The following is a 13,721-nucleotide window of genomic DNA, read 5'->3' as shown; positions in this document are numbered from 1 at the left end:
GCACAGCCGCGGAACGGAGCTAACAAGGAGTCCATTTAGTTCTCCAGGCTCATCCTGCAGGGGTGCGGCCGATGGGTCCCTGTTGGTCTCACCGCTCCACACCTGGTGCTCAGTCTCTGCCCTATTCCTCCCCCGTGGGTGCTGCTCCGTCCCAGGCATCTTTGTCCCTCATGTGGAGGTGACTCCCTGTCCAGGTGCTGCCCTGGAAAGGTGTTGACCTTTACCTTGGACTCTAGGTGCCGCTGTGGCAGGGGTGGTGGGAGGGGGAGAGAAGGGCCCTTCCACGGGGCAAAGTAAGCTCAACACGATTCTCCTTCACTCCTTTTCCAGAAGCAGCAGCTTGTTCAGTGAGGTCGTGCAGATGAACTTTGAAATAGCCAGCTTCAGCAGCCTCTCGGGGACGCAGCCCATCACCTGGCAGGTGGAGTACCCGCGGAAGAGGACCACCGACACCGCCGTGTCCGAGATCTTCATCAGCCAGAAGGACCTGGCCGCCATCGTTCCCCTAGCCACGGTAAGACCCACGTGGGCCCGACGGTGCCCCTGGAGCCTTCCTTCTGTCCCAGGATGTCAGCCGCCAGGGCCTCGGGGGCGCCGACACCCCCCCAACCTCAGGGCATCGCAGTATCATTTGTCAAGCTGGGTTACCTTCCTGCTTCCCCCCAACACTCGCTCTAACTGCATCCCAGTTTGTTATGGACCTCCTTCTCCTCTAGTTACGCCAGTCCTATTTGACCTCCTGTTCCCTTTTTAGAAGGAGACTAGAGGCCACTTTGTATATTTGTCCAAGAAGCTAGGCAGGGAGGCCACAGCAAACCACCCGAGAGGCTCAGGTGCTCCGCACAACCTCAGTGATCCTGGCTGAACGTTGCACGGCTGAAGTGGTGGGGCTCTGCTCCATGCAGGGTCTCGGGGGCCTTGATGGATGAACCCTTTGCCGTCTTGTAGCCCCAATGTCAGGAACACGTGGCCTTCATGGTCTCCGTGATAGAGGAAGAAGCAGCTGGAGAGTCGCGTGCTTTCTTAAGCAATGGCCTGTAGGGGACATGTGACTCTCTCTCTCTCTCTCTCTCTCTCTCTCACACACACACACACACACACACACACACACACACGCTGTTGGTCCGAAGGAGTCCTGTGGCCCCGTCAGATCTCCAGAGGGTGCAAGGGGAGGGCTGGGTGGACACCATGGTCTGTGCCTCATTCTGTGGTGCTTCACCATGGCCTTGATCCACACGGACCACGACACAGATACGGTACGCACAAACCCAGCCAGGACTTGTGGCTCGACGCCGTGGCCACTTGAGAACGAGCAAGGAAGAGAGAATGGTGGGAAGCCACACGGCAGTTCTGCTCTGTGGTCGCTCACCTGCACCTACCTGCCTGGCTCCACGGAGACACCCTGCCTGGAGGTCCAAGGGAATGGCATGGCAGAGGCACGTGGAGAGTCCTTTGATGTTCAGCTACAAGTGTCCTTGCCAGAATCCGCCTGCCCTCACGTGGAGCCTGGCATGGAAACTGTAAAACCAATTTCTGCTTAGCTCTGGCACAAGCAGGCTTCATTGATACCAAGCTGGGAAATATATCAATTAGGATTCTTTGGGTTTCGTGTTACAAAACACCACCCCGTTGGCTTAAGCCCAGTGAGAATCCGCTCGCATGTGTGACTCCAAGTCCAGTATCCATCCTGGCCTCCCATCCGCCTGATCGGGACTCAGCTCCGTCTCCAGAACTGGTTTTTTTCCTGCCTCTTGGCTTCCGTCTGCGTCAACTCATGATCGCAGCCGTCGTTCCTGCCAAACGGTTCAAGCCTCGAGCCCAGGAAGGGCACCTGGCTCATTCCCCGAAACCCCAACAAAGGTTTCTCTGCCGCGAGGACTCCTCTGGCAGTCATGCTGTCTCCCCTGAGCAGTCCCTGTGGCAGAGGTGTTACACCCCCAGAGTTTGCACGGGTGGCAGCAGACGGCGTGGACCTCCCTCCATACCCTCGCCTCGCCTTCTGCCTCCCACCTCCAGCACTCGCTCATTTTCACCTGAGAGTTCTGTCTCACGTCCAGGACACGAGCCCCGAGGGATTAGCACACCCCCATCCAGGACGCTTTCTGCACCGTGGCTCGCGGGAGCGGGCAGACACTGAGTCCGGCTCCCCAGGCCCACCTGAGCGTTGACTCTGAGGCGGGAGCTCCACATCAGCACCTCCGCCCTCCCCAGAGCCGTCAGGCTGCAGTCACAGCCCATGGTTGCTTTCGGGGTAATACCTGCTATGGTCCCCGACCGATGGGGCCTGCACCTCACAATAAACCACTTGTGACGGAATCCTTCTGGGAAAACCCAAACCAAGGCACAGGTCAGCCACACAAAGCACACGAGTTTGAGAGCAGAGAGCTTTTGGGTTCGTTTCGCTAGAAAACATGAGAACAGACACCGGGCGGCAAATGGACACAGGGCTCCTCCCAGTACCTGGGATGCAAGGAGTGGAAATGCCTTTTATCCAAATAACGAAGTCCATCTGCAAACGGGCCTCTGAAGCGAACAGCCTCGGGACCACACCCAGCCTCTGCTTATCTCCCTGAATCAAGTTTTTGGGGCCGCAGCCACTCCCATCCAGCTCTGAGTGGTCCGTAGCCACTTCCGCTGGCCACAGGGAGAAGGAGCAGCCGTGGCAGGTGCCAGACGGTCCACCGTGGCTGAAGCATGCGCTGAGGGCTCCTTCGGGGGAAAGCGCACCAGTCCTCCTGGAGAAGACCTGGAAGAGTGCTGTCCCCGCCTGGCCAGCCCCTGCGAATCGCCTGGGAGGCTTTAGAAATGATTGCCGGGGCCGCACCCGGACAAATCCCGTGAGGATCCCTGGGCGTGGGGAGCAGGCAGCCGTGGGTGGTCCCACGAGGCAGCCAGACCTGGACACAGAGAAGCGGAAAGCTCGGGTTGGGTCTTCAAAGGCCGCTGGTTCCTGAGCGCTGTCAGCACCTTGACCGAGCGCGGGCGGCATCACAGGACGGTTCCAGGAAGCGCGCCCATCGGGGCTCCCCGGTCCCACGTCCCCCCCAGCCCGACTTCCAGCGGTTCACGGGACTGGGACGTCTAGAATAGTGTTCTCAAGCTAGCCTCCCGGAGATTCTCCTTGCACGCAGAGTCTCACTCTGGAGGTATGAGCTGCAGGTTTTTAAAGTCCTGAGTGATGCCAGGCGGTGGGGCTGCGGGGCTGCAGGTGCAGCGTGGACCCGGCTTGCACGGTGGACGAAAACAGACAGACTGAGCCTGCCCCACGGGCTGCAGATTGTTGACGCCTCTTCCTGGGCCTGTAAAGTCAAGAGGAATCATTGTCCAACCTCAACGCATTAGCAGCTCCCGTTGGTAGGTGATGCCTTCTGCAGTGAGGCTGCGCTGCCTGTGCCTGTCCAGGGAGTTTCCCATCATGCACCACGCCCCCCAGCTCCTAGACTCTGCACCTGCGATGGCGGGGGTGGGGGTGGGGTGGGGAGGCTGGGGGGGGGGGGAGGGGACAGGCTCCCCAGGCTCCGCCAATTAGAGCATCATCACGGTCTTTGACTTCCGGGATTGGCCTCAGGCTGGCCACGTGACACGAGCCGAGCCAATCAACTTCCGTGGTGACATCATCGGGGAATGGTTTCTATGTTTCCAAGCCGCTACATTGGAAGTGGTTACATAAGGAGCTTCTTCGTAGGCTCAGTGTTGCCTCTTGGCTGTACTTTCCATCTGGCCCTTTAGGAAGAAAGTTAACAGGCCTGTGACCCAGAACATCAACATCACTTCTGGGTTGGAAGTGCTTAGCTCCTGTCCTACTTAGTTTAAAAAGGGAAGGCTTTCAGATACCGTGAAAAGAGAAATCATGGTGAGGATAGGAGATAGTATCTTGCCGTACTTTTCAAGGGGCCACAAGAAAGCCGTCTTCCAGACAAGATGTGATTATTGCGGTTGTTGTGTTTTTGTAATGCTTTTAAGGTAAAATGGAGTGACTACGTAGGTCGTACACAGAATCCAATTGTTTGCAAGTAACTGTGTGAATTCGCACCAGCTTCCTTGGAACGACTTCTGACGGGCTCACATGGCTGCCTGGGGCCCGGGGGTGTCCTCAGGTTCTGTCCTCTGCAAGGTACGGTTTGACCTCAGCTGTGCAAAGCGGTGTGGGACGTTTGGAACTTTGATGACAGGCAGCCAGTCAGTGAGGCAGTTTGGAGCAACTTCTAGTCTCAGTTTTAGTATTTTCAAAGGGTTGTTTTTCCCCCTAGAATGAACTTTAGTACAGTTTTAAGCAGCCATAATGTAAAGTTTTATTGGAAGCAACTAGCAAATAGATCTGAAGCTTGACTAGGAGAAGAGAAGATTAAAAAAAAAAAAGTAAAGTAGACGCATATGTTACTGTTTGTGGCTGGTGAGTCAAGTGGTCAAGTCTTGGGAAAAATTCAGTCAAGTCCCCCCAACGGTCACTCATTCTATAGAAATACAAATGTCAGAAAGGTTAAATAAAGGATTGCTTGCTGGGAAATACGCCTCACTGGGAAAGTTCTCACTTTCAAATCAGGCCTTCTCCAACACCTTCCTCAATCCAGGTGAGAAGGGAGGGGATCCAGCGACTCATCAGTGGCCTTGGGTCCCACTCGGCTGCAGGCTCCAGCTTCTGGGGAGCAGATGAGATGGGACAGGGGAAGGGATTCAGCTCTCCTGTAAAGTGAGCCATTGAGGCAAGAGTATCTGAGCCACGCGGTCCCTTGGCATGACTTTGTGTGGTGAGCCCTGACCCACAAAGCTCACATTTGCTGACCCCTTTTTCTGTTCTCTTGCCAAAGGGCCCTTTCTTTGCTTGGAGGCAGGAAAGCCGCAGATCTCAGCTCTGTGGCCTCAAACACCCGTCCCTCCAGTCCCCACCCAGCCCCTGCCCACTCTGCATGCATACTCTGGGGATGCCGACAGTCTGGGAGTACCTACCCTCTGGGGATGCTGATGCTTTGGGGGGCTCTCACTCTAGGAGAGGCTGAAGGTCTAGGGAGCCGACACTCTGAGGATCCCAGCAGACAGCAGACTGGTAGATAGCTCACAGGACAGGACCGGGTAAGGTGCTGCTGGGAAGAAAAGTAACACAGGGCAAGGGAGTGGAGCGTAAGTGTTTCCCGTTCTGTTAGTGCCTCTGTGCTTTTCCCTAGCATTTATTTAAAAAAAAAAAAAAAAAACTAAATTTAACGCATAGTCTCTGGAGTAAACAGGAATCCCTCATTCAGGCAGGTGTAGGAAGAGGCCCTTTGCTCCAGGACTGACGAAGTCCCAGATTGAGTTTCCTGCAAGGTGGCGAGATTGACCCCGAATTTTGAAGTTTCAAACAATGGCCCTTTTTTGTCTTTGCAGACTTTAAGATGAAATCATTTTCCTTGACCCCTGAAACATGGTGGGAACTTGGTTGTTTTTTTTTTCCTTATATAAAGCTTTCAAAATTCCTAGAACGTGTCCATATCTCTCCGCATAAAATCAAATTTAAAATGAAGTGGCTGTCGCCAGGGCTGTTTAAAGGAGAGATTGCTACTTGTTCTCACATCTGCAGAATGATGGTCTTAATCCCCACCTCTCCGGGGCGTCCCCGAGATTCATTAAGGTTTGAGAAATGCCAGAAGCCCCGGGGCCAAGTCTGTGCGGCAGGAGAGGATGGCCGGCAGTGGGAGGGGGGCGGGGGGGGGGAGATGGCAGCATTTCACCCTCCTGCTCTGCCCAGCTCCCGGTTCTGGGAGGGCTGGCCTCTGGGGACCACAGCCTCCAGCCTCCCTGGCCCTCTGGCTTCTGGTGGGGTCCAGCCAGCAGGAGGCGCCAGAGGTGACTAAACAGAGCCTCCTGTTGTGGGTTGAATTATGACCCCGAAAAGCTATGTTGGTGTCCTCGTCCCTCCCTGTCTTGTGCAAGTCTGCCAGAGGCATGGTCTTCTCTGCCTATAGCTCCTATCCTACAGGGGCGGGGGTGATCCCTGTTTTCCGAGATTCTTCTCCCTCTGGGCTCCAGGAACTGGCCGCCTCCACCTGCCCCTGGATCTGGGGCTCCTAGGAGCTCCCAGCTGCATCATCCCTGGCCACTTCCTTCACTCCTGCCCATGGCTCTGTCAGGAGCCCTTCATTCCCCTTCCTCTGACCCAGCCCTTTGAGGGGGCCTCCTGTCTCCAGCCAGGACCCCAAGGAATGCAGACTCCATGCTCCCTTCTAGTTCTTCCCAGGGAACCCAGCACTGTGGTCTTCAGAAGCAGACATGGTCAGGAAGGGGCCCTGACCACATTCATCCTCTCTTCATAGAGACTTAACACTGAAAGTGCAGGTTATGGGATCTCCTGGGCTCTCTGAACCCCATAGTTGGATTGTTCTGCCCGACAGCATCCAGGGCAACTCTTCTTTGACATTCTTTCCCTGCTAAGTTCACAGAACCCACAGTGGGGACAGAACGGCCATTAGCAGGCAGGGGGCATTGCCGAGATGCTCTTGGACCCGCTTGTCAATCTGCGAGTGATGAATGGCTTCGCTCAGCTTGGGGGTCCGTGGGGAAGCGTGTTGGCAATATCATCCGGGTTCGAGAAGGCAACAGCAGGCATTTCAAAGAACTGAGAGACATCTCTTTTGACGGGGATTGGAGAAGATTATTTTTAAAGAGACAATGGAAAAATAATGTTTTATTGTTTCCCAGAAACATCTACCCTGATATTCATGTTCCTTTTCCTACTTGGAAATTATATATCCTGACTCCCCCGAGAGTGTTTTAAGGATGGCTTCAATGCTCTCGGGCAATTGAAAAATGTTTGCTGTGTTGAAAAATAACTATACGGGCAGAAGAAGTATTTTCTTGTCACAGCTGGAGATTTACTGTGGAATTCAATTTAGAAATACCCCTCCCTCCAGCTGAGTATGAGTCTCTGTCTAAAAAGCAAGTTGGTGACGCATCTGAAGCTGCTTCTGACTTGGGAGGAATGTTTTCGGGATTCCCGGCTAATTGTCCGACGAATGATCCCTTATCCACCACAAAGGACACTCCCAGACGAAGGGAGTGGTCGGCGTTGGTGTTCACCCGCCACAGCCAGTAGCTCCGCTGGGTTTCCCCAGCAGGAAAGCCCGGGACAGAGTGCAGGGATGCTGGGACCGCGTCCAAGTTGAGACCTCCTGTTATTTCACTTTTGTTTTTAAAGATTTTATTGATTTATTTGACACTGAGAGAGAGCACACAAGCAAGAGGAGGGAGACAAGTGGGCTCCCTGCTGAGCAGAGAGCCCGATGCGGGGCTCAATCCCAGGACCCTGAGGTCATGACCTGAGGCAGATCCTTAACGACAAAGCCCCCCAGGCGCCCCTCTCATTATTTTACTTACTTTACTTAGAAAGTAAAATGTGTATTCTAACGTTAAAGATTCTGTAACTTCAGGGGTGCCTGGGGGGCTCAGTCAGGTAAGCATCCGGCTGTTGATTTCAGCTCAGGTCATGATCCTGGGGTCAAGAGATCGAGCCTCAGTCGGGCTCCCCATGCAGTGGGGAGTCTGCTTGAGATTCTCTCCTCCCTCTACTCCTTCCTCTGCTCACACTCATCCCCACTCTCTAAAATGAATAAATAAGTACTTTAAAAAAGGATTTTATAACTTCATTGGGGAGAAGACATAGAGTTGGGGAACATAGAAGCAACAAAGAAATGAGGGAAAAAAAAAAAAAAGGAAAAATCATCCAACATCCCCCCAGGAACATGAGCAGAAGACCGCGGGCAGTCGCCAGGAGCCCACATGCGGGAAGGAGATCCCAGGCCAGGAGTCCAGCCCCACGGTGTTGGCTGACTGCACGCCCTCTGCCCACCAGACTCTCCCTTTGCACCATGCCCAGCACCCCAGAATCCGTCATTCCTTCAGTATTGTCTCTGAGTTCAGAATAGAATCAGGATCGGGAGCCAACTAGACAGATGTGAATCCTAGCACCTCCTCTGAGTGGCTGTGACCCTGGATGAGGAACTCAATCTGTCTGTCCCTCTGTTCACTTTACAAGAAACCCATGGCGGTTATTACAGAAATGTTCACAGGCCCACCAGTTAGAATCATCTCGGCTAGAGGCAGGGGCAGAGGGTGCACACTTGGAGAAGCAGGTCTGCTGCGCCCCCCACTGTGAACCGGACCCCACACACCCAGGAGATGCAGCCACCCACCCACCAGATGCTCTCCCCTGAGGGCTGAACCCCAGCCCTCCGCCTGGAGGGTGAGAAAGTCGGGTCTGGGGTGGGAGGGACCCTACAGAGAAGACCCAGGATCCCCATAGGGACCTCAGTCCCCTAGGGACCCACAGAGAACTTCAGACAGGCTGAGAAAACTGCCTGGGGACAGCTGGACCTTCTGTCCCAAACCTGGGCCCCAAGCCCAGTTCTCCCTCCCAGGGAACACGGAACACGGCCCCCCCTCCAACCCCCCTGCTGCGGCAGCCGCCACCGAGTGAGCTCTCCGGGCTTTCATCAAAGGACGGCTGACAAAGATATCTTCAAGTCCCCTTCATACTCTCCACTAATTTGAAATTATGCTCATTTTTACACTCGACCCTAGATCTTATTACTTCTTGCAGTAACGCAGAAGGACATGGATTACTACACCTGAAATTAGCTCCTTCTGTAAGCCTATCTGTTACTGGATCCATTGAAAATCTTCATTCTGGGAAGGGCTTCTTCGATCTCACCAGCCAGTGAGAGGAGCCCGTGACCCAAAATGGGCTAAAAGTTGGGGCCATGGAGAAGTAACTTCACCCCAGTGCCTCTGTCACCCCACCTGCCAGGACCCTCAACTATTTACACGCAGCCCGGGGTTGGGGGAAGCCTCAGCCCCCACATCACCCAGCCCGGGGGCAGAAGGGAGGCACCAGCACAAAACTCTTCTTCCTCAGCACCCACCGCGTATAGGCAGTGTTTTGGGGGCTGCTGTGCCTGCCCCACGGGGCATCTTTGTCCTTGCTGGGCACACCCCCCCCCAAAGGCTCCTTCTCACCACTCCACACTCAGCTCAAAGCTCACTCACTGCGTGAGGGTCTCCTCGGACCCTCCTGACCCTGACGATATTCACAGCTGCCCGCTGGGATCCCATCTGTGGAGGCTCCTTGTCTCCGGTCCATCACATCTGACAAAATTACTGTTTTATCCTTACCTGACTCTCCTTCTCTGGTTCTTCCTTACCGCTTGCCTCCACCGCCCTCCTGCCTCCCAGAACGTGGGCCGTGTGGCCGCTGGGATTCAAATCCACTTCTCTGTGGCCTGAGCCCCCCTACCTTCGACCACCTTCTGCCCTCTATTCACTGCAGGCCGGCTGAGCGCCCAGCTGGGGAAAAAGAAAGAACAGAACACGTGTAAAACGCCGTGCCTGTGTGCTGGCCTCCTGGACATCATCCTGGATGTTCCCTTTGGAAGTCCCCTGTGTGCCGGGTTCTCCTGTTCCTATGCCTCTAACCCCAGATGGTTTGGACATGTTCCTACTGCAGGGCTGGGCTGATATCCAAGTCCTGGTGCCCAGCCACCGGGGAGTCAGGCCTCCACATCCAGGGAGTGCGGGGTCCTGCTCTGTGCCATGGGCCTCACCAGGACCTCAATGGTCCTCAATGTCTGGCCCATGGCTACTCTCTGAGCTAGTGATTTCTGCCTCCCTTTCTTGAGCACCTCAGCCCCAGGGCCTTTGCACTGGCTGTTTCCTGTGCCCGGAGCCTCTCCCCAGATTCCATACTGCGGTTTTCCTTGCACTAGGCATGTCCCCGCTTAAATCTTCTCTGGCTGACTCTTACCTAAAGTCACAACTCAGTCACTCTCTGCCTCGACCATCTTGATTTTCCTTCACAAGGTGATGAAAATTGTGTATATATTTATTTATAAGTACTTGGTCTGAGTTTCCCCATGGGGATTTCAGTGCCTTGAGAACAGGGGTCACTCCATCAGTACCATCTATGCCTGTGCCTGGTACACAGTAGGCGCTTAATAAGGGGCTGATAGTGAGTGAATGTATACCCGGGTCTGTCTTCCCCATCCAGCAGTATAATCCCCTTAAGGCAAAGGACTGTTGTCTTCTCCATTACTTGGTCACGAAAGCTGCCCATAAACACCTGTTGCTCCCGTGTATCCAGCCAAAGGCCAGGTGCATTATTCTTGCTGTCTGGTGCGTGATTCGTGATGCTGAGGCCAACATGACTGCCTACACCCACGAGGGAAACATGTGAGCGTGTTGATCTGGGAATGAATTTGTAACTCACTGTAGGTAATTGTCCAACAGGAGGGAAAAGGAAATATTTGGGGGGAAGGAACAGAGACCGTGTGTCTGTGTAGACGTAATGGGTTCTGTGGCGTCGTCCTGATCTCCCTTACAAATATTATGTATGTTTGGCCCCATTTGACAGCATTACCCGTTCACTTCTCAGACGACAACAGAGTTCACGGGCCGCACAGAGTCCTTTGTTCCTCTTTTATTAATCATCTTGCAAACTCAAAAGCCAGTTGTAGCTAAGAGAGGACAGTGAATTGGCTCTTTGCGGGGCTCTCAAACCTGAGCAAGGTCAGGACCCCTGGAGGGCTGGTGCAAACTCGGGGTTTCCTACTCAGTGTGTTGGGCCAAGAATCTGCACCAACCCCTAACCAGTCCAGGCGACACAGAGGCTGTCGGCGCACTTGGAGACCGCTTCCCTGGATCAGGGGTGTGGTGCCTGGATCACCCATTAGAATCCCCTGGGCTGGGGGTGCAGTGGGGGAGGGGGAGGCTTCTGGCCACCCCCACCCCCAAGTCTGGAGAGTCAGGCCTCTGTGTTCCAACACTCCTCAGGTGATTCAGGTGCATATCCAGGATCAAGAGCAGGCACCCTTGGATTTCTCCTGAGCTGTGCCCTTGCTCCATGCAGGTCTCTGCTTAAAGCCACCTCCTCCATGAGGCCCTCCTGCAGATCATCCCCTTTTCCCTGCATGGCTTTCCTCTTGTGGCCCCATCACCACCAGACATGATGTTAAGTGTGGTTCTGTTGACCTGTCCACCATCCATCACCGCTCTGGCTCCTCTTGCTGTGTCCCCAGCTTCTAGAATGGGGCTCGGCACCTGGTGGATGGTCAACAGATATCCACATTGAACCACTGAGTTAAAATAATGTGTATAGCTTCTATGTGTACCTAAGTGTTACATAGTTTCAATTATGGTCTGGGAAGGAAACATTCCTATTTGAGGCTTCTAACCCAATTGTTACACTTTATATTATACTTTCTGTAACAATGTTCCACTGTTCAGTATGTCACTAGCTACGTGAGGTCATCTAGCACTTAAAATTGGCTAGAGTGACAGAGGAATTTAATTTTTAACTTCACCTAATTTTAATTAATTGTTGGAAATAGCCATCCATGGCTAAGTGCCACATTCATGGACGGGATAGTAACAGAGTGATGGTAATGAGGTGGCTAAGTGGGAAATGTCAGTGTCAGTCCAGGTTCTGCCCCAGCTCTGCTGTGAGTTAGTCTCGTCTCATCATTATTCATGTGTCCACACTTCAGTGTCATTCCTGTGGGATCTGCCAATGGCATGTCTACCTTTTTTTCCATATTGTCTATGATCTGATATGTTCCAGTAAAAAAAGGGGGGGCATAATGAAGGGTCTTTTAACTCCTTGTATCTTATCAGCACAATTTTCCAGCAGGGGGTACGAACCAAACTCAACCAGCTTAACTCCAAAGGGAGAGTAGTTAGATTGTCCACATGGCTTCAGGCACGGTTGGATCCAGGTACTCAGTCCATGCTTATAGCCATTTGTCTCTCTTGCCCAGCTCTGCTTTTCTGTCTGCAGACCTCCTTCTCAGGCAGGGTTTCCCAAAGGTAGATCCCGGTTCACACCCAAGCAATTTAGCATTTTTAAGAGAAAGTCTGCCTTTTCTTCAGGAGTTGCGGCAAAAGTCTCCAGCTTTATCCTGGGTCTGGCTTGTGTTGACATTCTATTCCTGAGGTGACCGCACTGAGTATGACTGGCCAGACATGGCATGTGTGCCCCAGAAGGAGGCCAGTTCCAAAAGGAATCAAAGAATTGGTGGGCGCATAGTGAAAGTACTCGGCGTGGAGCCTACTTGAAAAAAAAAAAAAACCAGCAAATATATACACAGCCCTTTGGAGAGTGCCTGTTGCATAGTAAATGCTACATCAATACTGGTCATTATTATTTATGATAGCAGTAGTAACAGTAACAATTAATTAGCTTCTGCTCCACGTTCACAGGACAATGCCTTGTTTGCTACACAGGAGCAAATTCCTGATGTTTGTTGATCCATACAGACTTTATTAATGTTCTTTTTAAGTACCTACTCCAAGTTCATGAATATTATGTCAAATTCTGCCCCAACACATCTGCTGGAACTGCGTCCTTCATTACTAGAGGAGCGCCAGACCCGAGACTGTGAAAATGAGCAGACAAGAGAGTAGGAAGAACTCTCTGGGCTCCGAGAGAGCCCAAGGGAAGTGGCCAGCACGTTTGCTCCTCAGGTGCATGTGCACAGCCGAGCAGCTGGAAGGGACAAGGGCAGCCTCGGTGTCCAGCCATGCCTGTCTTCCAGTCCAGTGCTCCCCCTGCCCTCAGGCATATATGGAATGCATCTCCTTAAATTCCGCACACCCTTGGGCAGTAGTTCTCAGAGGGGATATGGAAACCCCTGGGGGGCCCTGAGAGCCTTTTCATAATCATACCACAGGAGCTAGCTAGTGATGTTTGACAATTTGCCCAGGATGTGGTGGCTTCGAATAGCAATGAAGGGCAGGAATTGAGAGCCAGCTCTGAGACCAACATGTCTGAGAACTCCCAGGCTAGGGAGGAGGGCTGATCAGGTGTCTGGGAGAGGGGCAGGGTGGTGCTGCGTCTCAGATTCTCACACAGAAACCTAGTCCCCCAACCGGACAGTTCTTTACCAACACTTTCCACCTAGAATCCTCTTCCAGCTGCACTCATCATTCTCTCCTTTGTGTTACCTTCCCTGCCCCCCAGATTCATGACTAATGGCTTGTATTCCCAAGGTGATGGGAAAGCAGTGAAGGGCAGAATGTCAAGCTGACTGTAGAAGTGGCTTTAGGTAGAGGATGACCTACCAGTTTGTTCACTGAGCACACATTTACTGGGTGTCCACAGGGTGCCAGGTGAGCGTTCTGGTCTTGGAGTTTAAGGCGTGAACAAAATAATCAAGGTTTCTACTTACACATGACATGAATCAACATGCCCTTCAGTAATGAAATTGGAAAGTCAAGAGGCAAGGCTAGATTGAGGAACTGTTCTTCTCTGTCTTAGAAGACAGCTCGGGAAATATCTGCGTGCTGCTTCGTCGTATTTCATGATGTCCCAAGGGAAGGTCCAGACCACTGGCCCAAGCAGTGTCTCGATGCATATTAGAAAGAGGGGCCCTTCCATATGGCACTTGACTTCCCTCTATCAGAAATTCACTCTATCTGCAGTCTGAGTGTGGAGCCCTCGTGCAGTGCAAAGCCTGCCCGACTGTACTTGACAGTCGTGCCTTCACTTACCCGCAGACCAAGTAAAACCCGTTTTCCTTAGTTGCAGGGGAAGAGATGCCATCTCCCTAATATTCATTTCTTTGTTATTTTCCCGTCCTCTCGTCTTAGATTTCAGCACCAAACCAAGGACATTATTTCTGCTTTTTCGTTTTTGTTTTTGTTCCTGTTCTTGTTTTTGTTTGTTTACTTTTTTTGCCAGAGTCCTAAGTGACTGTCATTAG

The 13,721-nt window shown here is 52.8% G+C and overlaps 1 protein-coding gene across 2 annotated transcripts in view; it reads left to right on the top strand.

The window, feature by feature from the left end:
* TMEM132C (transmembrane protein 132C) overlaps positions 1–13,721 on the top strand; it is a 304,408-nt gene that overhangs the window by 241,864 nt on the left and 48,823 nt on the right. For both annotated transcript variants that reach the window (XM_047697855.1, XM_047697856.1), the window contains one exon: positions 331–514. In XM_047697855.1, the coding sequence (XP_047553811.1) occupies positions 331–514 (184 nt within the window). The remainder of the gene's footprint in view (positions 1–330; positions 515–13,721) is intronic.

The sequence above is a fragment of the Lutra lutra genome, chromosome 12 (genome assembly GCF_902655055.1).
Source record: "Lutra lutra chromosome 12, mLutLut1.2, whole genome shotgun sequence".
NCBI lineage: Eukaryota > Metazoa > Chordata > Mammalia > Carnivora > Mustelidae > Lutra > Lutra lutra.
This window is presented reverse-complemented; position numbering and strand designations above follow the sequence as displayed.